The sequence below is a fragment of the Phyllobates terribilis genome, unplaced genomic scaffold (assembly GCF_046119375.1).
Source record: "Phyllobates terribilis strain yellow unplaced genomic scaffold, ASM4611937v1 Scaffold_3__8_contigs__length_932513732, whole genome shotgun sequence".
Taxonomy (NCBI): domain Eukaryota; kingdom Metazoa; phylum Chordata; class Amphibia; order Anura; family Dendrobatidae; genus Phyllobates; species Phyllobates terribilis.
Genome location: NW_027362763.1, coordinates 68,734,781 through 68,762,268, shown reverse-complemented (window position 1 = coordinate 68,762,268; position 27,488 = coordinate 68,734,781). Strand labels below are relative to the sequence as shown.

At 42.8% G+C, this 27,488-nt stretch overlaps 1 protein-coding gene across 3 annotated transcripts; it reads left to right on the top strand.

The window, feature by feature from the left end:
* The first annotated feature begins 1,542 nt into the window (after positions 1–1,542).
* LOC141258821 (cytochrome P450 2C23-like) lies at positions 1,543–27,488 on the top strand. 3 transcript variants are annotated; one of them, XM_073673981.1, is made up of 10 exons: positions 1,543–1,697; positions 16,114–16,304; positions 17,988–18,150; positions 20,801–20,950; positions 21,793–21,953; positions 22,489–22,665; positions 23,341–23,482; positions 23,940–24,124; positions 25,017–25,158; positions 27,158–27,488. In XM_073673981.1, the coding sequence occupies exons 2-10, from the start codon at positions 16,137–16,139 to the stop codon at positions 27,334–27,336; spliced, it is 1,467 nt and encodes a 488-aa protein (XP_073530082.1). In that variant the 5' UTR covers positions 1,543–1,697; positions 16,114–16,136; the 3' UTR covers positions 27,337–27,488. The 3 variants fall into 3 exon arrangements, with proteins under 3 accessions (XP_073530082.1, XP_073530084.1, XP_073530083.1); XM_073673982.1 differs by lacking the exon at positions 1,543–1,697 and adding an exon at positions 6,171–6,323; XM_073673983.1 differs by lacking the exon at positions 16,114–16,304 and having other exon boundaries at positions 1,545–1,697.

The following is a 27,488-nucleotide window of genomic DNA, read 5'->3' as shown; positions in this document are numbered from 1 at the left end:
TTTCAAGAACCTAGAATATAAGACATATTTTCAATTGTTTCACACTTTTTTGTTAAGTCTATAATTCCACATGTGTTAATTCATAGTTTTGATGCCTTCAGTGTGAATGTACAATTTTCATAGTCATGAAAATACAGAAAAATCTTTAAATGAGAAGGTATTAGCTTGTATATATTTTTTGGGCTATTGTTTATTTTACTTATTATATTGTTATTATTTTGTTTGGTAACCGGACCAGATGTCACAGTGTAAGTAGTTGTTATTCTGTATATATGTATAATATGTATGTGAGGAGATAGGGAGCGACAGGACCAGTTTCATTTCATTGTTTATTTTGTGGTTATTTTGTTATGTTTCTGTTATTATTATTGTTATGTTTTTCATTTTTATAATAAAAAGATCTACAGGATGTAACTAAGGATCAGTACAGGATAAGTAATGTAATGTATGTGCACAGTGACTGCACCAGAAGAATAGTGAGTGCAGCTCTGGAGTATAATACAGGATGTAACTCAGGATCAGTACAGGATCAGTAATGTAATGTATGTACACAGTGACTGCACCAGCAGAATAGTGATTGCAGCTCTGGAGGATAATACAGGATGTAACTCAGGATCAGTACAGGATTAGTAATGTAATATATGTACACAGTGACTGCTCCAGCAGAATAGTGAGTGCAGCTCTGGAGTATAATACAGGATGTAACTCAGGATCCGTACAGGATCAGAAATGTAATGTAAGTACACAGTGACTGCACCAACAGAATAGTGAGTGCAGCTCTGGAGTATAATACAGGATGTAACTCAGGATCAGTACAGGATCAGTAATGTAATGTATGTAAAGTGACTGCACCAGCAGAATAGTGAGTGCTGCTCTGGATTATAATACAGGAACTAACTCAGGATCAGTACAAGATAAGTAATGTAATGTATGTACACAGTGACTGCACCAGCAGAATAGTGAGTGCAGCTTCGAAGTATAATACAGAATGTAACTGAGGATTAGTACACGATAAGTAATGTAATGTATGTACTCAGTGACTGCTCCAGGAGAATAGTGAGTTCAGCTCTGGAGTATTATACAGGATGTAACTCAGGATCAGTACAGGATCAGTAATGTAATGTATGCACACAGTGACTGCACCTGCAGAATAGTGAGTGCAGCTCTGGAGTATAATACAGGATGTAACTCAGGATCAGTACAGGATCAGTAATGTAATCTATGCACACAGTGACTCCATCAGCAGAATAGTGAGTGCAGCTCTGGAGTATAATACAGTCCCAATTTATTTACATTTTTTTACTCTTTATGTCAATTTTATCTTAGAGTCAAAAAGCATACAAACTAAAGTTAAACTAATGTTAAACTAGAGTTACTTTTTAACTCCCTTATCCATGAATGTAATAAGTTTGTCTTTCACAAATTTAACCTCTTTAAAACTGCCTGCTGTGAAGAAATTACTTAATAACGGGTCAGTAGTTTCTTGGAGAACTTCAACTTTATGGTTATTGTTAGGCGAATCTGCTATGTAATGTTTATAGATGTTCATGAGACAGATTTCACAAGGTGAGGTCAGTACAAGGTTTACATATTCTCTCTGCGCTTGGGATTATTTATTACACTCCCTCATTGTGGAGTGTATGACAAGGTAAAGAGGAAAGAAGTGAGCCGCCTGCGTCCACTGCATTCACTGGATGGTAAGCATGACTCCTACTAAAATCGATATAAAATGTCATTAAATTATTCAATAACATGACATAAAATAAATGTATCAAGTTACTATATAATACTGTAGCAGAGTTATGGAGGGGGCAAAGTTTGATATTGTTTGCAGATGAATAGGGGGTGGCACTGACTATGTAAAGTTAAGAGGATCTTTTTTTTAGACATTTTTATCTTTGCAGTACATTCATTATGGCTTTTGTGCCATTTGTAAACTATTTTTTCAGTGTTTGTCATTTTTTACTTTTGTTCGATAATTTTTATTTTTCTGGTACTTCTACTAATTCATCAATTATTTGAGACTTTTTGAAATGTTGGCAAACTAATAGATTTTGCACTCCATTAGAATAGTGTAATATAATTGTGCATAGTCTCTTTGCACAAGGGGGAACTAACGTGCAATATTTGAAAGCTTAGTGAAAGTATTGTGCAACATAAAAAAGTGCAAATAAAGAAAAAGAACAAAAATAAAAGCATTTTTGAATTTATGCCAAATTTATCAAACATTGTGAGCCATTTTTATGAAATTTGGACAAATTCCATGAGCGCAAAAAGAAAGACAACATAAAAAAATACTTAAGAAAAAAAACAGTGAATCTGGAATCTTTCTGTGCTATTGCTCAAAAAATTAAAAGTAAAAGCCACAGTAAGAGGAATTAAAATTCCCCCAAAACGCAAAAATAAACGTAACAAAAAATTACAACACTATTTCCCTTCCCAGGTCTAAGAACTAATGCACTACCAGGGTGCAGAAGACTTATATGACAAAGATGGCAGCTATACAGATGCAAAATACTGATGAGACAATCACTCCAAACCTACCATTTTATGGAGGGGGTGACTGCTTAGTATTTGAATTGTACACAAGAAGTGCTGTTCACACTTGGGTAGTGCACCGTATCCGGCTTAAAGCCTATTAGTGATGTCCATACTATTAGATTGGGCGGTCTGCCAAGCACTATCCAAGTGAACCCCATGAGGCGTCATTAATAGGCTGTAACCCAGACACTGTTCACTACCTGTGTGTGACCAGCCAAGTATACAAACCTTTTTTCTGTGCAATTTTAACCACTCTACAACCTATAACATATAGGCATGTCATAGGTCGCCTCCACCTCTTTGATATGGGCTCCGGTGATGAGCCGAAATATTTTCAAGCATATGACAGCTGATATGATCAGCTGTCATGTGCCCCTAAAAGAAAAGGGTGGAATCGAGATACACCCATGGCTGTTAACATGTTAAATGACGCTGGCAATCTGTAAAGCGCATCACTACCTCCACCCATCCGTACCCCTGTCACATGATCACGGGGCGCCAATGGGATGGCATGACAACCGGGGGTCTGCAGAAGACACCTATGCTTGTCATTTCCAATCTACTATGAGCGCCTCCCGGTGGCTGGCGTTTATAGCAGAAGAACATTTCTACTACACACATGTGTAGCACAAGCGATCAGATGATCGCTGCTTCAAGTCTCCTAAGGAGGCAATTAAAGCATATAAAAAGTAAAAAAATAAAAAACATGTAAAAAATGTAAAGCTTAAATCACCCCTCTTTTTCCCATTCAAAATTAAACAATAAAAAAAATACACATATTTTGTATTGCCACGTTCAGAAACGCCCAATCTATGAAAATATAAAAAGAAAATAATCCGATCGGTAAATGACAGAACGATAAAAAAATTAAAAACCCAAGAATTATGTTTTTTTGGTCGCCGTAACATTACAATAAAATGCAGTAATGGGCGATCAAAGCATCCTATCAACCCCAAAATGGTATCAATAAAAACATCAGATTGGCCCACAAAAAATAAGCCCTTACCCTGCCCCAGATCACGAAAAATGGAGACGCAAGAGTCTTAAAAAAGGGCATCAATTTTTTTTTTTACAAACTTTTAATTTTTTTTCACCACTAAAATGAAAGAAGAACCCATACATGTCTGGTATCTGCGTATATGTAATGACCTGGAGAATCATAATGGCAGGTCAATTTTACCATTTAGTGAACAAAAAGCAATTGTGGAATTGCAATTTTTTTGCAATTTCACTGCACTTGGAAATTTTTTCCCAATTTCCAGTACACAATATGGTAAAATCAACATTGTCGTTCAAATTTACAACTTGTCCCGCAAAAAATAAGCCCTTATACGGCCATATTGACAGAAAATGTAAAAAGTTATGGTTCTGGGAACAAGGGGAGCAAAAAACAAAAACGCTAAAATGGAAAATCCCAAGGTGGTGAAGGCATTAATACTAAGCAATCACCCCCTCCATGAATTGGTTTGGTTGTTGTGACTAGTTGTCTCATCAGTATTTGTCCCCTGTGTTGCCGCCATCTTTATTATATAGGTTTGCTACATCCTGTTCTTTACCCTTGTTCATCTGTGATAGGAAGGGGTCATGGCCTAAATGTTACTCTGTTTTGCAACAAAATTAGCCACTTTTGGCATGTTTTAACCACGTCTGGACCCCAAAATTTTAAATGTCCGAGCAGTCTGGTGTCTGCAGTGATGTTTTCAGATGTCACTGCAGAGAACACAACTACACATGATTATACAGTTGAGGTAGGTCCAGCTGTCAGAGGCAGCCAGAGTTCCCATAGAAAAGGCAGAGACGGATTACTACCGTCTGTGCATTCTCCATCTCTGTATACACAATAACTAAACAAACGCTGTGTATGGAGTAATAGGAAGCGCTGAGGGCACTTTATCTCTCTGCTACGCATCCAGCTAGGAGGCATTTCCACTGTAACTTGGGCTAATATACCAGCCCTAGTTACAAGGGAATAAGATAAAGAAATTAAAAATATTTAAATATTGATATGCGTCCCCCCCACCCAAAAAAAAGGACTCTTAGGATTTATGAGGAGCACAATATTTTAAAGAGTTGAAAAACAAAATGAATAAATAAATAAAAAATAGCAGGTAAAAAAAAAAAAAAAGCTATTGTCAATCAATATACGGTAATAAACTGTATACTGTTTATGTGTACATATACATGTATATGATATATAAACATAATTGTTATAGAATGAGGAACACATTTTAAAATGTATTTTGCTTGTCTTGTGTGGTCATTAAAAAAAAAATAAAAAATGGGAAAAACAGATACTTATTTCCCTTATTTTCCCACGAATATTGTCTGATATCTGGAAAAAAAAAAGAGACAATGACAGTGACAAAAAAAATAATCCTCTTGTATCACTAAAAGAAGACACAAAAATTAGTTAAATATCCGAACAAGAAAATTTTTTTACAGCTCCTTAGACTGCATGGTTGAAAAATCCTGAAAATGTGCCTGGTCAAGAATGTGGGTATTTCGCCTGGTCATAAACTGGTTAAGGCTGTCTAATTTAAGTTTGCAATGTTTAAAAATTAGAACATAGCGCTAAATATGCCCCCTCTCTTCATCATCTGCGAGACAGTGTGGCAAATCAGGGATGTTCATATGGGCGGAGCTGATTTTTTTGCACAAACAAGCCGGAACCCCGAACACGAACACTAATTTGAAATGCCGAACAAATTTGCTCATCACTAGAAAGCACTAATCCCACCACTGCTGTAGATGACCAATGAAACTGGCAATAACCCTTCTGTTTCCCTAAAGGAAAGCTAGAGATAACTTCTTTAGTACCCCAAACCACTTTAAAAAAGGATATACCTCTTCCACGCCTATAGACTACCAGAAAATTTGTCCTTTTCATCTCTCATGGCACTTGACCATCAAGAAAAGTGACAATACCTCCTTTTCTCCTCCAGACCACTCAAACGAGGGAAATAACCCCTTCAATACCTTAGACCATCACTTCTCTAGATCACCAGGGAAGCTTCCAACAAAGCTTTTTCTACCCTAGACGACAATAAAAGAAGATGCATAACTCTTCTACTGCTGTATCTTAGACCACTTTCTAACCTAATTTCTTTACCCTAAGACAATCTTAATATTAGAGTTAGATAGAAGGACTTCTCTCTTATGGGCAGACCGTGCAGCCTGCCTCACGGGATTGATTTTCTACGCGTAAAACAATATCCCCTATCATTCCCTATATCTTACTCTTTGAGCTGAATTATTATAATACTTAACACCTGTTCAAGCTATTTAGGAGCAAATAAAGTTAAAAAATAGAATAATCAATCCACTCACCAATGTCATGTGTCTGCAAACCGGGTAGCCAAAATCCATGTTATATCCATGAGAAATATACTACAATATCATAGAAATTCTGTAAGTAATGTCAAGTGAGAGGTGAATATTTATATAACACTTCATAGCAATACAACTTCTAGCCTTTCATTGGGTATGCAACCCTTGTTCCAGGAGTACAAAGACTCTGTGTTCCGGGGGACAGGAGATTAGTTTTTCCAGCAGCCTTTTCAGGTTCTTGGAAGCTAAGACAGAGGCTCATTGTGCTAAGAGTAGGGGGTCTTGATCATCAGTAGTGACTGTCAAAAGTGATGCATCAGGAAAACGCTTTATTGAGCTGATAAGGAGACGAGGGAGAGAAAACGGTGGGAATATATCACATGGGGCATTGTAAGAAACACTCAAGAAACTGGTCGATCAAGCAACTAACTACTGCAAGGAGCTAAATACACCAGGTCAGTGAGCAAAATATACAGTATATTTGGGTCAGGGGAGAGTGGAATTGTACTTAAGAACAACGTGAGCTAAAGACACAAAACTTTTTTTTTCTGCAAGTAAGATTCAGAAAAAGAAATTAAAATGCAGATCTGCGTCCTTCCTTATTTTTGCACTTGGCTTGATATTTCAGCTGGGCAAATCAATTTGAATCTGAATAAGGATCTCTTTGGATTTTATAAAAAATTTGCTTCTGAGATTATTATTATTAATTTATATAGCACCATTGATTCCATGGAATGTACATTTGAAGGGGTTACATACCAGATACAGACATCACTTACAGTAAACAAACTAACAATGACAGACTGGTACGGAGGGAAGAGGACCCTGCCCTTGTCTGCTTACATTCTACAGGAATGAGAAAGGACACAGTAGGTTGGGGGGTTGCAGTGCAGATGCAGTGATGCTGTGGAAATGAGCGGCATGGAAGTTCAGAAGCTGGCTTCCGGTCTTGTGCAGAACACCTCTGAAGCCGGGACGAGTATACACCCCACTTCAGAGACGCAGTGACACTGACGAAATGAGTAGCGCGCATGCACTAGATTTGCATTAGCTGGCAAAGTGGCCGGCTCATACAAACTATGTTATCACCCACACAATGGTGTGATAACATGGAAAGAGGGCTGACAAGTTTAGGGCAACTAGCGCCCCATCGACTCATCAAACCCCTCATTGGCATAGGAAATGGGGACATTATAAATTCTTATTAGAGCATTTATTTAAATAATTTACATTATACAGGGCTGGTTATGGAGGGAGTTTAATCATATATAGGTGAATGCTGCTTCGTTGGTGGGCATGGTGGACCTGACAGGTTCCTTTTTAAAAGTGAAAGGCCGAGGTTCCTCTGGGATTTGCAGTTGGAGTGGCTTGAGTAAAGTCTGTCCGAGGTAGCCTTTTTGAGCTAATGGCCTTTACAGAGAGTTGATCTGCATATACACTTTTGATAGCTGCTGTCTAAATGACAGTTATTCTTCTCAAGTAAACCGTTTAGATGTATGTGTGACACCCCAGGGGTCTGGTTGCCACAGTGATAGAGATATTACGTCTGAGAGCAGGTGGGAGGTCTCTTGGTCAGGGATCCTATGCATGCCACACCTCCTGCACAGTCCTGGGAGGGGAAGAACTTCCCCTATATAAACCTAGGGCTGAGGCAGGGTTAGTGAGTAGAGAAGAAGTAGAGACAGAGAAAAGAAGCAAATATAGGAACAGAACATCAGGAGCTCTGTGGGAGCAGTGTTACAAGGAGTCAGGGGCTGGCAGCTGCAGAGCTCGCCCTGACTGAGAAGATTTCTTACCGGACCCGGAGTCCGAGGCTGTGGGGACTAACTCCTACCCAGCAGCAGAATCCGTCAGGCAGGGGATTCCAGGTCCTCTGGCCAAGAAACCCGAAGGCACGGTCACACGCATGGGACCAGCACCGCCGTCGTGGAGCGGAAGCTACTAGAAGGCCCCGAGTCACCGGCCATACGGGTGAGCACCACACGGTACACTGAGGTACGTGGGCTACTTATACCCGCCTCTAGCAAGGTAGCCAGAAGAGTACAGTTAGTTTGGGAGGCCTACAACTCCGCCTGGCCAGGGGAGATCCCATCTGCTCAAGGACTGACCAGGCCCCAATCGCTAGCCAGTACTCCGGGAGGGTCTATCTTTGTCACCAGTAAAGACCCTGAACTACACCGTACTGTCTCCGAGTGGTTCCTGCTACCCCCATCATCCACGTCGGCTGCCCTGAGGCCATACCCCTCCCGTTGGGGGTTATACTATCACGCTGCACAATCCTACCACCGGCCTCAGCGGTCTGCCCTGCAGCAGCAGCTCCTTAGCTGTACTCAACGGGTGGCATAGTCGTCCAACATCTACCGCTGATACATCGCCGCTCAGTTTGACTCCCTGGGCACGGACCGGGTCACCGCCACGAGACTACAACCCTCAACAGATCCGGCTCCGGGTAAGCTCCCGCGTGCGCAACGCAGCGCAACACAGGCCCAGGGGCGCGTCAACTTTTGGCGTAGTCGGCAGGATTTCGTGCCCGCAACCACCGGTACTGCGTGCCTGAAAAAGACTGTTCAAACTTACCTGTGGTGAAGATTCCCGCACCATCTTCAGCCTTCTTCCCGCCATCGGTGAAGATTCCCGCCATCCGGCACCATTTTCAGCCTTCTTCCCGCCTTCCGTGAAGTTTTCCCGCCGTTGGACGCCATCTTGAAGACGTCGTGCGCGAAGAAGAGGGGCGTGGACTCTGAAAGCGCGCGAGAACTGAAGCCCCGCCTCACGTCCGGACGTCGCGTAAGGTCCTGGAAGGAGCCCAGCAGAGCCCAGCAGACGCCGACGTCACAGGAGCACGACGGAAGGTCCTCAACCCTGACGATCTACTGCGGAGCCGCGGCCTACGGAAGAGGATCATCGCAAGGTAGGCCACGGTCCACTAGGGGGGAGGAGGATGTCGGATACGGAGGAGAGCTTCACTGCCTCAACCCCCACCAGCGCCACCGCTGCTGCAGTCATGCCTTTCACCATGCCCTATATCCCGGGAGCGGTCTGGCTACCCCAGTACTCAGGGGAGTCACATACCAAGCATGACTTTAGAGAAAAGCTGGATAGCCTCTTCCAGGTGTACCCCCTCACAGAAGAGCAAAAAGTGAGCATCCTGGTGGCCCAATTAACTGGGGCAGCCCGAAGGGAGGTAAAGTCCTGGCCACCTGGGGGGAGGACTGTCGCAGGGATACTAACCCGGCTGAGGGACACCTTTGATACCCTCACCTCAGCCGAGATCAAGCTTAGATTCTACGGGTGCAAGCAGCGAGCATACAAGAGTATAAGGGACTATGCCCTGAACCTACAAGAGGCCCTGAGAGCCATTAAGCAGACCGACCCTGACGGCGTGGGAGACGAGGACAGGCTGTTGACTGAACAATTTATAGAGGGTTTATATTGCAATGCCCACCGAACCCAGTTGCAGGCAATGGCCTTACAGGACCCTCATCTGGGATTTGCACAGTTCAAGGACAGAGCCATCCGGGTGCTCCGAGAACCGGCACCAGGTGGCGTTGTGACCCACAGACGCCCCACTACCACTTACCACCAGGAGGCGGCACCCTTGTCGGCAGGGCCTGTGGGAGCTGATGCACAGGCTTTGAACAATGACCCGGCTCCAGACCTGCACCATCAGGTCCAAGAGCTAGCTAAAAGCGTTGCTGCGCTAACCCGAACTGTGCAGTCTTTACAGGTTTCCACTCCAGGGAAGATCCAGCTGGCATCCGGACCGGAGGACATCCCGTGGCGTCGACCAAGGAGGACCCCACCGGCCAGAGGGAGACCCAGCGACCGATACAACGAGGACGGACGACCCATCTGCCGCCGCTGCAATCAACCCGGACATATGGCAAGGTACTGTCCTTTAAACTGGCACAACCTGGGGTAGAGGGCCAACCCCCAGGAAAAAGATCACCAGGCCCATCGAACTGGCACGACAAATATGTTGGAGGACGTCCAGTCTTACCCGTGGTACTGGATGGCATTTCTATGAGTGCCCTACTGGACACCGGGTCACAGGTCACCACCATCCCGTACGTGCTCTTCAAGCAGTACTGGAATGACTCGGATATCACCCGCTACCCTGACGACGACTTGAGTATCATCGCCAGCAATGGTCAGCCCGTGCCACAGATTGGATTTAAAGAGGTGACCATTAAAATCGGTAGAGTCGAACTGGCAGCACAGGGACTGATCATTGTAGACATTGACAAACACGAGAGTCACCCAAAGATAACTCTAGGAACTAATGTAATTGAAAATTGTCTTGCAGAGGTGATTTTCCTTTTACAGCAGGTTGCCAAGAACGCCAGCTCCGGCGAGCAGCGAGTGCTCGAAAAAGAGATCCGGGCACTGATGCGACGGCAACAGGTGGAACTCTCCGGCGGTGAGATTGGTAGCGTGAGAATGTGTGACCCTTTCCCTATTGCCATGCCCCCAAAAAGTGAAATGATGATTTGGTGCCGGGCAGCTATTGGTCTGAGAGGTAGAGATTACCAGGCAATGGTAGAACCAGTTTACTCAGACAGTAGGCCCACCATCTTGACAGCACGGGGGGTGGTTAATGTACGCCATGGGAGGGTGCCCGTTCGCATAATCAATATCGGGAAGAGGGAAGTGTACCTGCCCGGTATGCCACACTAGCCAAATTATATACCATTAACCAAAATGCTATACAATCTGTGGAACCCTTGCCTCCATCTCACCCAGAGGAAGGTAACGGCTCTAAGAAAACAATGGAGGACTGGTGTCAGCAACTACATTTGGGTACTGACTCCACTCCCTCACACCAGAAACAGGGAGTCTATCGGGTGGTTCAAGAGTACGAGAGAGTGTTTAGTAAACACCCGTTAGACTTCGGGCGAGTCAAGGGGGTAGAACACCACATCCCCACGGGAGACCATCCTCCCATAAAAGAGAGGTATCGACCCGTACCCCCTGCACACTACCAACACGCCAAGGGGATGCTTAGAGACATGAAGGAGGCTGGGGTGATCAGGGATAGCTGTAGCCCCTGGGCAGCTCCACTAGTCTTAGTCAAAAAGAAAGACAACACCATGAGGATGTGTGTAGATTACCGGAAAATCAACCGTATCACACACGAGGATGCGTACCCCTTACCAAGGATAGAGGAGTCTTTGGCTGCTTTAAGATCTGCTAACTTCTTCTCTACCTTGGATCTCACTAGTGGGTACTGGCAGGTTCCTGTAGCAGAGGCGGACCGGGAGAAGACCGCATTCACCACACCGATGGGACTTAGCGAGTTTACCTGTATGCCGTTCGGACTCTGCAACGCACCAGGAACCTTCCAACGATTAATGGAGTGCTGTCTGGGCCACAGAAACTTCGAGACGGTCCTGTTGTACCTGGACGATGTCATCGTATATTCTAAGACTTATGAGGACCACCTGAAACACCTGGCGGAAGTGTTCGAAGCTCTGGCAAGCTACGGCCTAAAGGTGAAACCCTCCAAGTGTCACCTCCTGAAACCAAAGGTGCAGTACCTGGGACACGTGGTGAGCGCTGACGGAGTGGCTCCCGACCCTGATAAGATCACCGCAATTAAGGAATGGCCAAGTCCCTCCAGTGTAAAGGAAGTGCGGCAGTTCCTCGGGTTGGTAGGCTACTACCGCAGGTTCATCCCCGGTTTCACCAAAAAGGCAGCTCCTATGCAGGACCTCCTGATAGGCCAGTCCCGGAAGGCCAAGAACCAGAAGCCGCCCTTCAGATGGGAGAAGTTGGAAGAAGAGTCCTTCCGCCAGCTGAAGATGGCCCTCACGGGGGATGAAATCCTGGCGTACCCGGATTACAGCCAACCCTTTATCCTCTACACCGACGCAAGTAACATCGGGCTAGGAGCCGTGCTGTCCCAGATCCAGCAGGGGAAAGAGCGAGTAATCGCTTACGCCAGCCGAAAACTGCGACCCACCGAAAGAAACCCTGAGAATTACAGCTCATTTAAGCTAGAGTTCCTGGCAGTGGTGTGGGCAGTCACCGAACGCTTTAAGCACTACCTCGCTTCTTCCCGGTTCGTCGGGTACACGGATAACAACCCGTTGACACACCTGGACACGGCAAGACTCGGTGCCCTAGAGCAGAGATGGATGGCCCGCCTGTCCAACTACGAGTTCACCATCAAATACCGGGCAGGACGCTCCAATACCAACGCGGACGCCCTGTCCAGGATGCCAAACCTACCGGACGTAGGAGAAGATCCAGAGGGACTGGAAGAAGTCGAACTCCCCGCGTTTCACCGTCATGGGACTATCCAGTATTCCCATCGGGTAAGGAGTAAGCAAGGCGCTACACTTAACCCCTTACCTCACTACAACTGGGCGGAAACGCAAGACAGTGACCCTGCCGTCCGGCTGGTGAAGGAGATGCTGACTCGGCCAGAGGCTCGCCTTGACCCAGACGCTCCGGAGGAAGCCAAGCAACTGTGGGCAGAAAAGAGTAGACTGTTCCTTTACAAGGGGAAGTTGTGCCGCAGGATGGTTAACTCCCGGACGCATGAACTAATCTGGCAAGTAGTGGTGCCACGACGAGACGCAGCCATGGTGATGGAGGCATACCACGATGGAGCTGGGCATTTCGGATGGAAGAAGCTGGAGTTCCTGCTGCGCGGGCGGTTCCATTGGGTAGGCATGAGGGGAACCATCGAGAGGTGGTGCAGAGACTGTGGCCCGTGCAACCTGAGGAGGAAGGACCGTGCCAGCCAGAAGACTCCCCTGCAGTCCATCGTCACCCGGCAGCCGTTGGAACTGGTAGCCTTGGATCATGTAAAACTGACCCCAAGCAGAAGTGGCTACGTCTACGCACTAACCATCGTGGATCACTACTCCCGGTTCTTGGTTGTCGTCCCCGTCAAGGACTTAACAGCTCGAACAGCAGCTAGAGCCTTCCAGCAGCATTTCTGCCGTCCACACGGGTACCCGGACCAAGTGTTGACAGACCAGGGACCTGCCTTTGAAGCGGAGGTCTTCCAAGAATTCTGCACTCTGTATGGCTGCCGGAAGATAAGGACGACACCCTATCATCCGCAAACTAATGGACTTTGTGAGAAAATGAACCAGGTGGTGATAGATCTTCTGAAAACATTGCCCCTGGAAGAACGCAGTCTGTGGCCTGAGAGGCTGCCCGACCTAGTGGACCTATACAACCACATCCCGGTAGGTTCCACCAACTGTACCCCGGCTTACCTGATGAGGGCAAGACCTGGGAAGCTACCTGTTGACCTGGAGATGGGAGTCCTGACACCCGAGGACACTTCACCAGAAGCAGACTGGGACACAGAGAGGCAGCAGCAGTACCGGAAAGTACAGGAGAGCGTGGAGCGAAGTCTCTGTCAAGCTAGGGAAAGACAAGAGAAAACTTACAACCAGTGTGCTCCCGCTGTTCCCCTGGTACCTGGAGAGCAGGTCTTGAAGAGGAAAAGGCGGCTCCACAAGTTGGACGACCAGTGGGAGAAGGACCCGTACATCGTACTGCCCTCAAGCCACGACAACCCAAAGGTCTGTACCATCAGTAAAGACGGAGGGGAAACCACAACCATTGTATCCCGGGATCACCTGAAGAAGTGTCCCAAACAGCTACGGAACCCTGAAGAGGAACAAGAAGACCCTCGACCCGTAGAGGAAAGGGAAGATATGGTTAGTACTGTGCTCGGAGACTTCCCTCGGTCTTGGACTCAAGTCAATGGCGCAGTTGTGGTACCCGTACTCACCTTCCTCCAACCAGCATCCCAAGCACCTACGGAGCAACAGCTAGAGCTGGAAGAACAGCCGGTCCAGGAGGCAGAAGACCCCACACCAGCAGACCAGGAGGATCAACCCTCTGCTTATAGTGAACCTGCCATGCCTCTAGTGAGCCAAAGGGCCCGTGGACAGCTGCCCAGTTTACCCTTGACAGTTCCTACACCCTGTAGTTCGGGGCTAGACAGTCAGCTCCGTAGGTCCACTAGGGCCACTAGAGGCCAGTTACCCGCACGATGGAGGATTTGAAGTGTATAAGTTGTTTTATTTATGGTTACCTGTTTTTCTTGTTGCTTGTAAATAATTATGTGTTTCTAGTTATTTTTAGGAGTCCTTGGTGGATTTATCGGGAATCCTTGTACAATTAGTTGGAGCGTAACCCAGGATGGACTAAAAGACTGATAAGGACTCGGGGCAGGACAGACCCCTACCTGGTTACGTCTCCCTGTTTTGGTGAAATGGACACCTTTGTTTTCTTCAAAACTGCACCCGGTTGCGGACACGCCGTAACCATCTTTATGTGTTTTTCTTATTGTATTATTATTGTTTATACCTTGTTATGTTTTTTCTAAAAATATGTTTAGTCCCGGAGTACTAAAGTTCACTAGGGGGTAATGTGACACCCCAGGGGTCTGGTTGCCACAGTGATAGAGATATTACGTCTGAGAGCAGGTGGGAGGTCTCTTGGTCAGGGATCCTATGCATGCCACACCTCCTGCCCAGTCCTGGGAGGGGAAGAACTTCCCCTATATAAACCTAGGGCTGAGGCAGGGTTAGTGAGTAGAGAAGAAGTAGAGACAGAGAAAAGAAGCAAATATAGGAACAGAACATCAGGAGCTCTGTGGGAGCAGTGTTACATGGAGTCAGGGGCTGGCAGCTGCAGAGCTCGCCCTGACTGAGAAGATTTCTTACCGGACCCGGAGTCCGAGGCTGTGGGGACTAACTCCTACCCAGCAGCAGAATCCGTCAGGCAGGGGATTCCAGGTCCTCTGGCCAAGAAACCCGAAGGCACGGTCACACGCATGGGACCAGCACCGCCGTCGTGGAGCGGAAGCTACTAGAAGGCCCCGAGTCACCGGCCATACGGGTGAGCACCACACGGTACACTGAGGGACGTGGGCTACTTATACCCGCCTCTAGCAAGGTAGCCAGAAGAGTACAGTTAGTTTGGGAGGCCTACAACTCCGCCTGGCCAGGGGAGATCCCATCTGCTCAAGGACTGACCAGGCCCCAATCGCTAGCCAGTACTCCGGGAGGGTCTATCTTTGTCACCAGTAAAGACCCTGAACTACACCGTACCGTCTCCGAGTGGTTCCTGCTACCCCCATCATCCACGTCGGCTGCCCTGAGGCCATACCCCTCCCGTTGGGGGTTATACTATCACGCTGCACAATCCTATCACCGGCCTCAGCGGTCTGCCCTGCAGAAGCAGCTCCTTAGCTGTACTCAACGGGTGGCGTAGTCGTCCAACATCTACCGCTGATACATCGCCGCTCAGTTTGACTCCCTGGGCACGGACCGGGTCACCGCCACGAGACTACAACCCTCAACAGATCCGGCTCCGGGTAAGCTCCCGCGTGCGCAACGCAGTGCAACACAGGCCCAGGGGCGCGTCATATGCATGACTCAATCACTTCCAGATCCCCCGTTCCTTCCTTATGCTGACATCTACAGTCAGGGGAGAGTGAGGAAGCCATATACTCATGAGATTTTGCAACATTTTAAAAAGTCAAAATGTATCAATCTGGCTTAAAAAGGACCCGTTTTCAAAGTTTTCATTCTGAACTGAGCACACAAAATAATACCGGCTGCAGAGCGGAATAAAATATACATATAGTTTATTATTTATCTCTCCATTGCAGAGATAAGTATTTGGCAACTAATGAGTTAACTCTTTTTTTACATCCAAGTAGGTGATATCAGACAGTTTCAGTGGGGGCGTGTACTTCCTCCTACTGTTTGATGCTGACCAATCATAAGCGGAAAGAACACAGCTTACAGCAGTTTTCTCATTGTGATATGTAATGATACAGCCCTGTTCTCCTTGTCTGATAACACCCACTTGGACGTTAAAAAAGTTAACCTACTAGGTACCAAATACTCTGCCCTCTAATATCTCGGGAACGAGAGGATAAATTGAAAAAAGATATGCTACGCGACTATGTAGCCACAATTACATTGTGTTTCTAGCTCAAAATGGAAAATTTGGTGTAAGATGCTCTTTAATTCTTATTTATCCACATCCAGTTTTCACAAGTGGAGCAGAAGCTTTAATAAATTCTTCTCAAAACAATTTTCTTTTAGACAGGTTTGATAAATGAGGCCCATGGCTCTAATTTATCTACCCGGATGACCTGTCTTTTTCTTCAAGGTGGACGCATCTTTAGGATGATCTCTAGTCATTGCTTTTAATTTTTGGTTTCTTTTTTGTATGTATATATATATATGTCTCACATTTCAGGTGTCACAGAGAAGACTTTCACAATGGAGCTCATCTTACTCCTTATATCACTTGCTGTCATCCTGTTTTTGGCCAATGTGTTTAAGAATCATAAAAAGTATGCCAACTTTCCTCCCGGACCTAAATCGTTACCGCTTATTGGAAACATGCACATTATCAACACAATGAAACCTCAAAAGTCTTTTATGGAGGTAAAAAGCGCTTTGCTATACAACTGAAGCTAGTTAAGAACTGTTACTTAAAGATTCCAACTCTCGGGCTAATGTTTAAGATTGTCTATGGCTCCATGGCATATACAGAGCATGGTGTTCTTAGAAAATATGAAATGGTGCCCAATGATGACTGTTCATATTGCTGCCCATCCCTATCACTGAACAAAGGGTTCTTTGGGTTTAAGCTTAATCCTAGCTCAGAACTGTCAGGCTATATAGTGCGTGCTAAAAGTTTTGTCATCTAGACTATTTTGCTGAGTGGCTCAAACTTATTGACTCTCAAAATTTACATACAGAGCATGCAGCAATTAAACCATTTCACTTCCCAAATTCTGCTCAAAATATTACATACAAGGACAACTGCATAAAACATAATGCCAAATGTAAACCAGAACCCCAAAAAATGAGCCAGAGCATATGTTGGTATAAGTGCAATGCATTTACACTGCGGCCATTTAACAAACAGAATCTAAGATAAAAAAAATGAGCTAATACCCTGTAGTAAATAAATAAATAGTAATAGTACATATAAACAACACAAGGTACTTGGTTAACATTGTTTTGATAAAAAAGGCCATCCCACCACGGCAAGGTGTACCCAAATTTTTGCTGTTCATTTTGTTAATATAACTTTCTACAGGCATGTGTCTAAACAGTCGGGACCCAGGTCCTACTCTGCCCTAATCTATTTTTATGTCTGCTGATACATAGGGATGTGATCTGCATCAGTTAAGTACCATCCCGATTGGGGTACACCTTGTCGGGGTGAGATAGCTTTTATATTTTTTTTATAATCAAAACAATGCTAACTTAGTACCCCATGTCATTTATATGAACTATTACTATTTGCTTACTTACTACAGGGTGTCACAGTTGTAACTCACATGCGTTCCTGCCACCATGCTACTCCACATGGCTATGGAGAGGCGTGGCCAAATCCTGCAGGAATTTAACTCTGTTGTATCCTGCAGGGTTTAGATCAACCAACCAATCACCAGGAAGCAGGTGCTATATCAGGCAGCACCACCCTCCACAACTTGCCTGAGCTAAGGTCCCAGTTTGCTGTTAGCATCTAGTTTCCAGTCAAGGTGTTTAGCTGTTTATCCCTCCCATAACTCACCCTATCTGTTATCTCCACTGCTGAACTTGGCTACATATCCTGAACCTGTGCTGCCTGCCCTGACCCCGGACCATCTGATCACGCTTATGTCTCACCCCTCTTTACCTCGCGTACCTGCTCTGACTCGTGGGTCAGCAGCTGCAGGTCCAAAAAGTGCCCTGGAGTGGCTATCCTGCAGCTCAGCCTATCCTCACCATCAGAGGTGTTAGTGAAGACCAGGTAGCCACTTAGTTACGCCCATACAGGGTAAGTCTGGCCAGTGGCACAGTGGGTTCACACCCAACAGCATTAAACGGGATGTTTGTCATCTTGACTTTATCTTAGATTTTGTTTTATAATACCAAAAGCAGCAACCACTGCTAATAGATTAGTGATGAATATCCTGCTGATAGTTTCCTTCAATTGCACACAAGAGATTTGCTTGTCTATATGGAAAAAAAATGAATTCAAATACAGACGATATAATATGAAATGGAACAGAATATGGACCTATAAGTGACATAATGTTATAATGGGGGTCATCACGTGGCTTCTGATTCCAGATATCAAAGACGTATGGCTCAGTGTTCAGCGTCCACTTGGGCACGGAAAGGTTTGTTATCCTGTGTGGTTATGACGCAGTGAAAGATGCTCTTATCAACCATGCGGAGGAATTTGCAGGAAGGCCGGTTACAGCTATGGGTTCTAGAACATCACAAGGATATGGTAAGTTATATTAATTAAAAGTAATAAAGAAATAAATATTTAAAAGATGGATTTATAGTTCTGCTCATGCCTGTAACTTTGCAATTAAGGGTTTATAGTCACTATTGGGATTTGGAGCACTGGACAGCCCAAATGATTCCTGAGTGAGAACGTACTAATAAGTTCATGTGAGGAGACCAATACTGCTAAATAGTACAGGGATTGGTGAGAACATTGATCACTACAGTTTAACCCCTTAGTTCTAACCACTACTAGTGACCGCAGCATCTTAAGCGGTCAGAGGTTGAAGGCTCCCTTTGTCTGGTTATTGGCCCCTCTGCAACCCAATTGCTGTAGTGCTGATCTATTGTCATGGCAGCTGGAGGCATACAATGGCCCCCATGGCTGCCAACTTAATCGTTCTATTCGATCCCACATGACTGGTACCTTCGTCTTATTTTAACATATGCTGAATGTTGTAAATGAATAAAAAATGAAGAGCAAAATAATGATTATCATAGAATTGCTGTTTTCATTCATTTGCCTCACAAAAAATGTATAAAAAGTAAGAAACTACATTATAAAATAAATAGAAAAATCACATGTTCCCTAAAATAGTATAATGAAAATGTCAACTTGTCTCACCAAAAAAAAAAAAAATCACACTAAAGGAAAATAGAAAATCTGTTGTGCTGGAAATTTAACCTGTTTTTAGGTCAATTTTTGTTGCCGATTCTAGATCTGTCGTTATTTTTCTACCTGCATACGGCCGATCGAACACTAGGACTGGTGTCTACTAAACATTATTATTTTTGCCTTATTGGTTATTAAAACAAATTCATACATGTAGATTTCTTTTATTTATGAAGAATTTACATCACAAAATACGAATAACATGCACAAAAAGTTGTCATTGATACATTGTTCATTTACAGAGATAACTCGCATAAGCGGTGCTTTGGAGATTTCTTGCGATTAGTTTCACCAGGGCAATCACTTTGAATAAACCAGCAGTAATCCGCCAGCATGTGGGTATCCCAGTGTCCTCAGTATCTTTCTTCTATAGTTCTTAAGTCTTGGTGGAATCATTCACCTTGCTCTTCACTTCACCAAGATTTTCTGAGAAACGATCCAAGTGGCTGTGGAGATAATGCACTTTGATACTCGTAATGCCAAGGTGACGGACAGAAGATGGGATTCTTTCAACTAGTTCAGTGTAATTATCCGCTTTAGAGTTTCCAAGAAAAATATGTACAACCATATTGAAAGAAGACCATGCGTCTGCCTCAGCAGCGTTCAATGAATCTTCTGATTTGAGGATCATCAAAAATACCTGCTGTGAAGAAACGGCACCAGGGGGCCCCGCAGAATCCCGCTGTCGCCACTTCTTCCGGTGAATCCACACCCCGCTACCTGCCTGATGTCACGCAACGCCACACGGAGCACGTGATATGGATCAACCCTTTGCACCAACGTGACGTTCTGCACCCCCTCAAGGACGCGTAAGGTCAGATCGCCACAGTTCTACACCATCACCTCCTGTCCACATGGGTACAGCAAGGCACCAGGGGGTGGGACAAGGTGGTCCACTCAGACACTGATGTGGCCCCACACTCTCCCACACTCCTGACAGGCTGAAAGGCTCTTTCACTACTCCAATGAAGCAGAGCCTAGTCAGCTCTTGTGACGTAACTCCGGACAGTCAGAAGTTACGGGCACAAAATGGCTCCATGGAACCGAAGCGGTGTCGGTAAAAGGTGAAGCCACTGAAAGGTGACTATAAGAACGGGGGCAGGGGCTTACATTTAAAGCGCTACTCCAGCGCTGATAAAAAAAAACCCGCTGGAGTGGTGCTTTAATACTTATTTAAATGCGCATTTCATTTAATAAGTATTAGAATATTTGTCACATACCTTACAGACCAACTTTGATTTTATAATTAATACCCTTGTCGAGGAAAAAATTCCAAATTCATGTGTGGTCAACTGGACATTTTCTCAAAAAGTAGAGCTGGTGCAAAACATATTAAATACATAAACTGATTCAGAGGACCTAAGGCACCAAAAACATTTTTTTTATACAAAAAAAGGAATTTATAAATTTTGGATCTTCATAGTCATACTGACCTGTAACATAATGTTGACATTTTACCTACAGTGTATAGTAGTGACTGAAAAAAAAATTCCCTGCTTCTAAAAAGTAGTGTTTTCAAAACATTATCTGTACTCCAAAATCAAGCCATTAAAAAATTCAAATTATCATTTGTGTCCTCCTAGAAGATTTGGGGTTCTATATAAAAAAAACTAAAATATATTGAAATTAATAATCCACTGCAGAGGTGGACGGTAAACTGAAAAGCAAATGATAAACTTCAAAATTAAAAATCCTTCCATTCTAGAGAACAGAAAGTATTTTTAACAAAAAGTAAATTGCAAAGTTTCTTTGTTTTACAAGCACTTTTGCAATTTTAACCATTTACAGACATGAAAAAATCCCCATTAAGAAAGTAAAATGCTGTCCGAGAGTGGATATTCATTAAAAACAAGAAGATGGTGAATCAGGGTTGGATGATGGTATCATGAGTAAAAGCTGTGATTTTGGTAACTTACTGGCCAGAAATACATCATGAAAAGATCATTTCAATGGTATAACCCCCTGCTTGTTTTTGCAGGCATTCTATTTTCAAACGGGGAGAACTGGAAAGTGATGAGAAGATTCACTCTGTCCACATTAAGAGATTACGGAATGGGAAAGAAGGGTATAGAAGACAAAATTATTGAGGAGTGTGAATGCCTAATGCAAAAATTTAGATCTTATGGAGGTAATTACTGGATGTTCATGTTCTGCAACCATAAGTAAATTAAAAAAGATTAACTATCTCATGCCAAAAGTAATAGGAGTCATCTGATTCATTTACAGTCCTCTACCTATGTTCATATAGGTAGAGACTGGTCATTCTTGCTAAGGGGGATGGGAAGGAGCCATCAGGGACCTTCCTCCATGACTAATTCTAGTCTTCCTATTCACCTCGTCCCGGTCCCCCATTTCCAATTACATTATTTTTTATTTAGTTTTTTTTAACTCGCTTATATAGCGCCATCATATTCCACAGCATTGTACAGCCATTATCATTGTTGTCCCCCTTCAGGCTCACAATCTACATTCCCTATCAATATGTCTTTGGAGTGTGGAAGGAAACTGGAGAACCCGGAGACAACTCATATAAACACGGGGAGAACATACAAACTCATGACTGAATAATATTCTTTCTATTAGTGATGAGCGTATTGATTCAAGGAACTCCAGTCCAGGTCATTGGTAACCAGTCACCAGAAGGGAGACCAGTGAATGTCTTACTTTATGTTGTTCGCGGCACAGCATTTGACTTGCTGGGGTTGGCGCTCTGTCTTCTATACGATGTGAGGCACAGATGATATTGTGCCGGCCCCCACTGGTCAAAAACCGTGTTAGCGATGTCGGAAGGTAAGACATTTTGCTGGTCTCCCATCTAATGTCCAGGTACCACTGACCTGGACCAGAGTTCAGTGAATCGATCTGCTCATACCTAATAGAAAAGATATGATGAAGTCATGAAAATGGATCGGTTTTTCATGCAAATTGAACCACTCATCTATACTTAATATATATATTTTTTATTTTCAGGAAAACCTTTCGATAATCTGAGTAATATAAATGCTGCCGTGGCTAACATAATTGTGTCCATACTGCTGGATCATAGATTTGAATATGATGACCCCACAATTCTGAAGCTCATGAGGTTAATTAATGAAAATATCAGGATTGTAGGAAGTGTTATGATCAGGGTAAGTATTCTTCTACCACTGATATCCAAATACAAATGGGGAATTTCCAAGGATGCAACTTCAGGGGAAATGTGATGGTGAATCTGTTAGTTTTACTATGCTGCTTTAAGAACAATTGTATATAGAGGAAGATACAGTGCCAATTTTATTAATTTTTTTTTTTTTTACAATTTTACATTTTGGCAGCCTTCTGTTATTTCTTCTGGGAATACGAGAATAAATCTACATCTGAATATTACAATTTATTTTGCCAATGGAGAATGCCTCGATTTCTGACTTATTTACTTATAATTACTTATTTATTCTCACATTTTCAAAAGAAATACCAGAGGAATAACACCTTCATCACCTTCATTTACAACTAATGTGTAAAATTACATTACTGTCATGTAATATATCTATAACCATAAAGCAAAAAAAGCCATCCCACCGCGACAAGGGATACGCAATTGGGACGTATATCTATAATCCATAAATAGCTGTTATATACCGTATATACCTGTTGAATGAACAATGTTACTGCTTCTATCTTAAGCTGTACAACAGTTTTCCTATGCTGATTGGTTTGCTACCGGGGAAACATAAAACGATTTTTGAAAACCACAATAAGATGCAGAACTTTGTACGAGACACATTCACAAAAAAGGAAAAAGAATTGGATATAAACAATCAGAGGAACCTCATTGATGCCTTCCTTGCTAAACAACAAGAGGTACAGTAGTCCCAATTTATATAGAATATTGAGTGCAAACAGCCATCATACTAATACACAAAAGAAATTGTCCAATTTATGCAATAATTTACAAAGCTTTGACCTTCCACATTACATATTTATGGTCTTCAGGGTTGCCAACTGTCCAGAAAATCCAGGACAGCCTGAAAAATTAGGGCATGTTTTGCCCTGTCCGTAACATTTTTTTAAGGCATTTCTGATTTTTTTTTGAAGCTGAAGAAGCTTATGCGGATTTCTTTTACTGTAAGTATAATCATTTTACAGACAACAGTGACTGCAGTTCATGTTTTCATAGAATAATTATGGACTGTAGACATTTATCACTTTTAATTATCATGAATAATTACAGTTTTCCAAAGTGTCCATAAAAATATTATTTGTCCATGTTTTTTTGACAAGCTATCCAGAAAAAAATAAAAAGTCAAGCTGACAACCCTGATTGTCTTTTGATGTAACAAAAACTGCAATTTATATTTTTTTTTTCGTTTGGGTAATCTAATTTTTGTCAAAGATTTTAAATTGCTAAAAATAATTGCACAATTAACAGATTGTTACCAAAGTTGCTGAAAATAGGAGCATTTTCTTGACTTCTGCAACTGTACGTGGTAAAAATTTATCTTATTCTTTAAGCTATTTTTCATTTATTTCATGAAGGGAAAGCCAGAATCTAAGTTATATTACCATAATAAAAACTTGGGCATGCTGGTCAGTAATCTATTTGCTGCTGGAATGGAGACTACCTCAACCACTCTGAGATGGGGTTTACTGTTAATGATGAAATATCCCGAAATCCAAAGTAAGCAATTGATTTTATTAAAATATTTACAGTTTTCCATTAATGTGCATTTAGATTGAAAGTAATATAAATTATTCTTATAACATAGTATTTTATGTTAGAGAGATCAAAATGGAAAATGAAATTGCTTAGTACCATCACAAAACCTATTTTGTATTTTATATAATGTGTGAACAAAAATTTGTATTTCTACTATAGCTTAACATGAGTACATGGATTACTAAATTTATAGTAAAATGAAACTGAAAAAAATATTTTCTACTTAATAATTTTGGGCACAGTAATGGGCTCTGTATGCACCCCATAATAATGCAGCACAGTCTAAATGCAAATCTGAATGCATTTTAGACAACATTCTATGTTTAGTTAATGTAATCACAACTGTATTTACTTCTTTTCTTCAAGATTGATACTTTACTGAACTATAACTGCCAATATTTATAATTTTACCTGACAGAAAAAGTGCAATGTGAAATTGAAAATGTAATTGGATCTGCTCAACCCCAAGTAGAACATAGAAAGGAAATGCCTTATACTGATGCTGTCATTCATGAAATTCAAAGATTTGGTGACATTGTACCAGGAAGCCTCCCTCATGCAACAACTAAAGACATCACATTCAGGGGCTATTTTCTGCCAAAGGTGAGATGTACAGTATTGCTTTTATTAATATTACTGGGCATTAGTTAAGTAGAAATAAAGATCCTAGTTAAAATTTTAGCAATTAATTATTCATTGCATGCCTTATTCTACAGTACATTGTAAACTTTTTGCAGGCATGTCTTTTTTGTTACAATATAGTTTCTACATGATAACAGTGACTTAATTCTATAAAGCATCTGTTATATGGAAATGAGCATTTACTAAAGCAATCAGTTGGCAGATGTATGCAGTAATGTTTAAAGTTCTTTTAGTTATGATTAAGGAATTGTCCACTACTGGTGTAGCTTCTGGAGTTTCAAAGGTTGCAGGTGAACCTAGGTCCTGGAGCCTTTCCAATATGAGTAGATGAATACTACATAATCAGTGTGATAATTAGGCAGCCAGGGTCTTGTTAAGGTTTTTATATTGGAGCCTAGACGTTTTGAAAGGAACCTGTTACATTGGATAACGCTATTAACGTGTAGATGTATGGCTTTCTGCAGATTAATAGCGTTAGAAAAGAGTCCAATCTCTGTACTGAAAGTCCAGCTCCCAGGAGAAAAGGAGCTTTGTTCCTCCCAGGAGCCACTGGCTTTCAGTCATAGTGGCTTGCTGGGATGGCTACAGTAACCAATCAGTATATAGTGGGCGGATGTGCATACCACTGCACTTTGAAAGACAGCTGGTTCTGCGTGCAGTGCATTAGTTATAGAGGAGGCAGACAAAGATTTATTTGGCTATACTAAGTATGCATGACTCAATGAAACAAAATTCTATGATGGCATGGTAGTAAACAGAGTGCCTTTGACCCTCTAGCACATTGCTTAGGAATTAATAGTGCCTTCATACACTCTCCATGTACGTGGCTCTACAATATACATATTTTCCCCAGGGTACAACTGTCATCCCATTGCTGCACTCTGTGCTGAAAGATAAAGCCTACTTTGAGAAGCCTGAAGAGTTTTATCCGGAACACTTTCTGGACTCAGATGGAAAGTTCAAGAGGAATGAAGCCTTTGTCCCTTTTTCATTAGGTAACAATCATGTTCTTTGAATTATCATGAATGGGATATTCAATTTTGCACATTTAGGGAAAATGTATTGTTAGAATTGGCTACAAGATGGTATATTACATCTCTTTTAAAGTGGTTGTCCAGTCTAAATCGATGTCTGCAGTCATTTTGTGTGACTTCAGACTTACAAATCCTCTCAGTGCACGCACTATGAGCTGTGAGAATTCATTGGTTTCTAAGCTGGGATTGGAGGGTATGTATGCGTTATACATACTCCTGGCCAAAGCCTGTCCAGTGGGCGTGGCTTCACTTCATACACTTGTATAGAGCGACACTATGCCTTCTAGTCGGCCACACCCACTGGATGGCTGTTTCACTATTTGGGGTGCGGCCTCGTTCCATGCAAGTGTTTGGAGCGAGGCTGCACCCACTAGACGTACTCTGGCAGGGAGTATGTATAACTCATATATACCCTCCGGTCCTGGCTCAAAATCGGCAAAACCTTGCAGCACACAGTGTTTGTGCTGGGTGGATTCATAAGTCTGCAGGCACACAGAGTGACTGGTGTCATATTGATTTGCACTGGACAACCCCTTTAATGATATAGCAGATTTAGCTTCTGCTATTTATCCAGATGAGAACTTTATTATGACATATAATAGATATAACAGATAAAGCTGGCAGCAGTTTCCCTACTGAATTCAAGATCTATTGTGATAGATATACTACATATATAATGGTGCTTGAAAGTTTGTGAATCCATATTTCTACATAAATTTGATCTAAGGCAACATCAGATTTTCACACAAGTCCTGAAAGCAAATAAAGGAAACCAAATAAAAAAAGTTAAAAATTTGCTATTTTTTAAAGGAGGAAAATTACTCAAATATCATGTGTCTGTGAGTGGCAAAGTATATGAACCATTGGGATTAGCTTAACATTTGAAAGTGAAATTAGAGTCCTATTTTTTTCAATCAATGGGATCTCAATCAAGTGTGAGTGGACAACCTATTTTTATTTAAAGAACAGGAACTGTCGGTTTTCGATCTACACAACGCGTTTATGGAAGTGAATCCTGGCATGAACAAAGGAAATTTCTGAGAGCCTCAAAAGAATTGTTGATACTCATCAAGCTGGAAAAGGTTACAAAACCATTTGTAATGAGCTTGCACTCCAACCAGCCAACAAATAGTGTACAAAAGGAGAATATTTAAGACCATTTTTGTCCTACCCAGAAGTGGACTACCATAAAATTTTAAAACTTGTTTTATTCCATATGTAAATCAGGGGGCTTTGGTTCACCCTTGACATGACCAAGAGTTCGGTGCACTTTTTTCCCCTCAATTTGCATACTGAGCAGTTCCTCTGTTCCTCTCCTCACTGATTGACAGCATTTCCTTGGCCAAAGTGAGCACTGCCCAAACCCTACCCATATTGCTGTGTGTGCACACTCAGTATGAACGAGAAATTAGCGAACACAGTGTGGGGGCAGCCCATATTTCACCATTGCCCTCTGACAGTGCATCATTGCTGATATTGACTTATTCTTTGAAGCAATGAAGACAGGAGATGCATGTAAATGATCCTATTCTCCTCTTTAAAGCCTTCCACTACACTTCTGGGTGTATTAGTATAGCGGGTGGTGGCTACTGTTAGGAGGGTCCGCCCCATAATGTAATGTGTGCATGCCTAAGACTCTTTCATAGTCAGTGTGCATGCACAGCGAGACAGTTTGGGTTCAGGCAGTGCTTGCTTTGGCCAGGCGAGGACTATCATTCAGAGTCAGAGAAACTGCTCAGTATGTAAACTGAGGAGGCGTAAAGGTGCACCAAGCTCTTGGCCACATCAAGGATGCATCAAAGCCCCTTGATTTGCATATCGGATAAAACAAGTTTTAAAAGGTATTAAGACAATGAAATACAGTATACACCACCTATATGATTTTTATATTGATTAACTCCTCTATATATCCTCTATATTGTTCTTTCTAATTCTTATCACCTTCTTATATTTTGTACAGGTAAGAGAAGTTGTGCTGGAGAGAACTTGGCAAAGATAGAAATGTTCCTGTTCTTCACAACCCTGCTACAGAACTTTACATTCCAGGCCCCACCAGGGGAAGAGCTTGACCTTAGCCCGGCACCAGGGTTTACTAATGCCCCATTACCCCATGAAATTTGTGCAATCCCTCGCAGATGAGACATATTTGCCACCAAGTTCACCACCAAAAAGACTTATAAGAAATTCATCCCCTGCAAGTCATACACAACACACTGCTAGTTGAATAGTTTCACAATGTTTGTACAGCCTGTTAATTTCAGTAAGAGGTATTGTGCCAAGATAGAAGATAA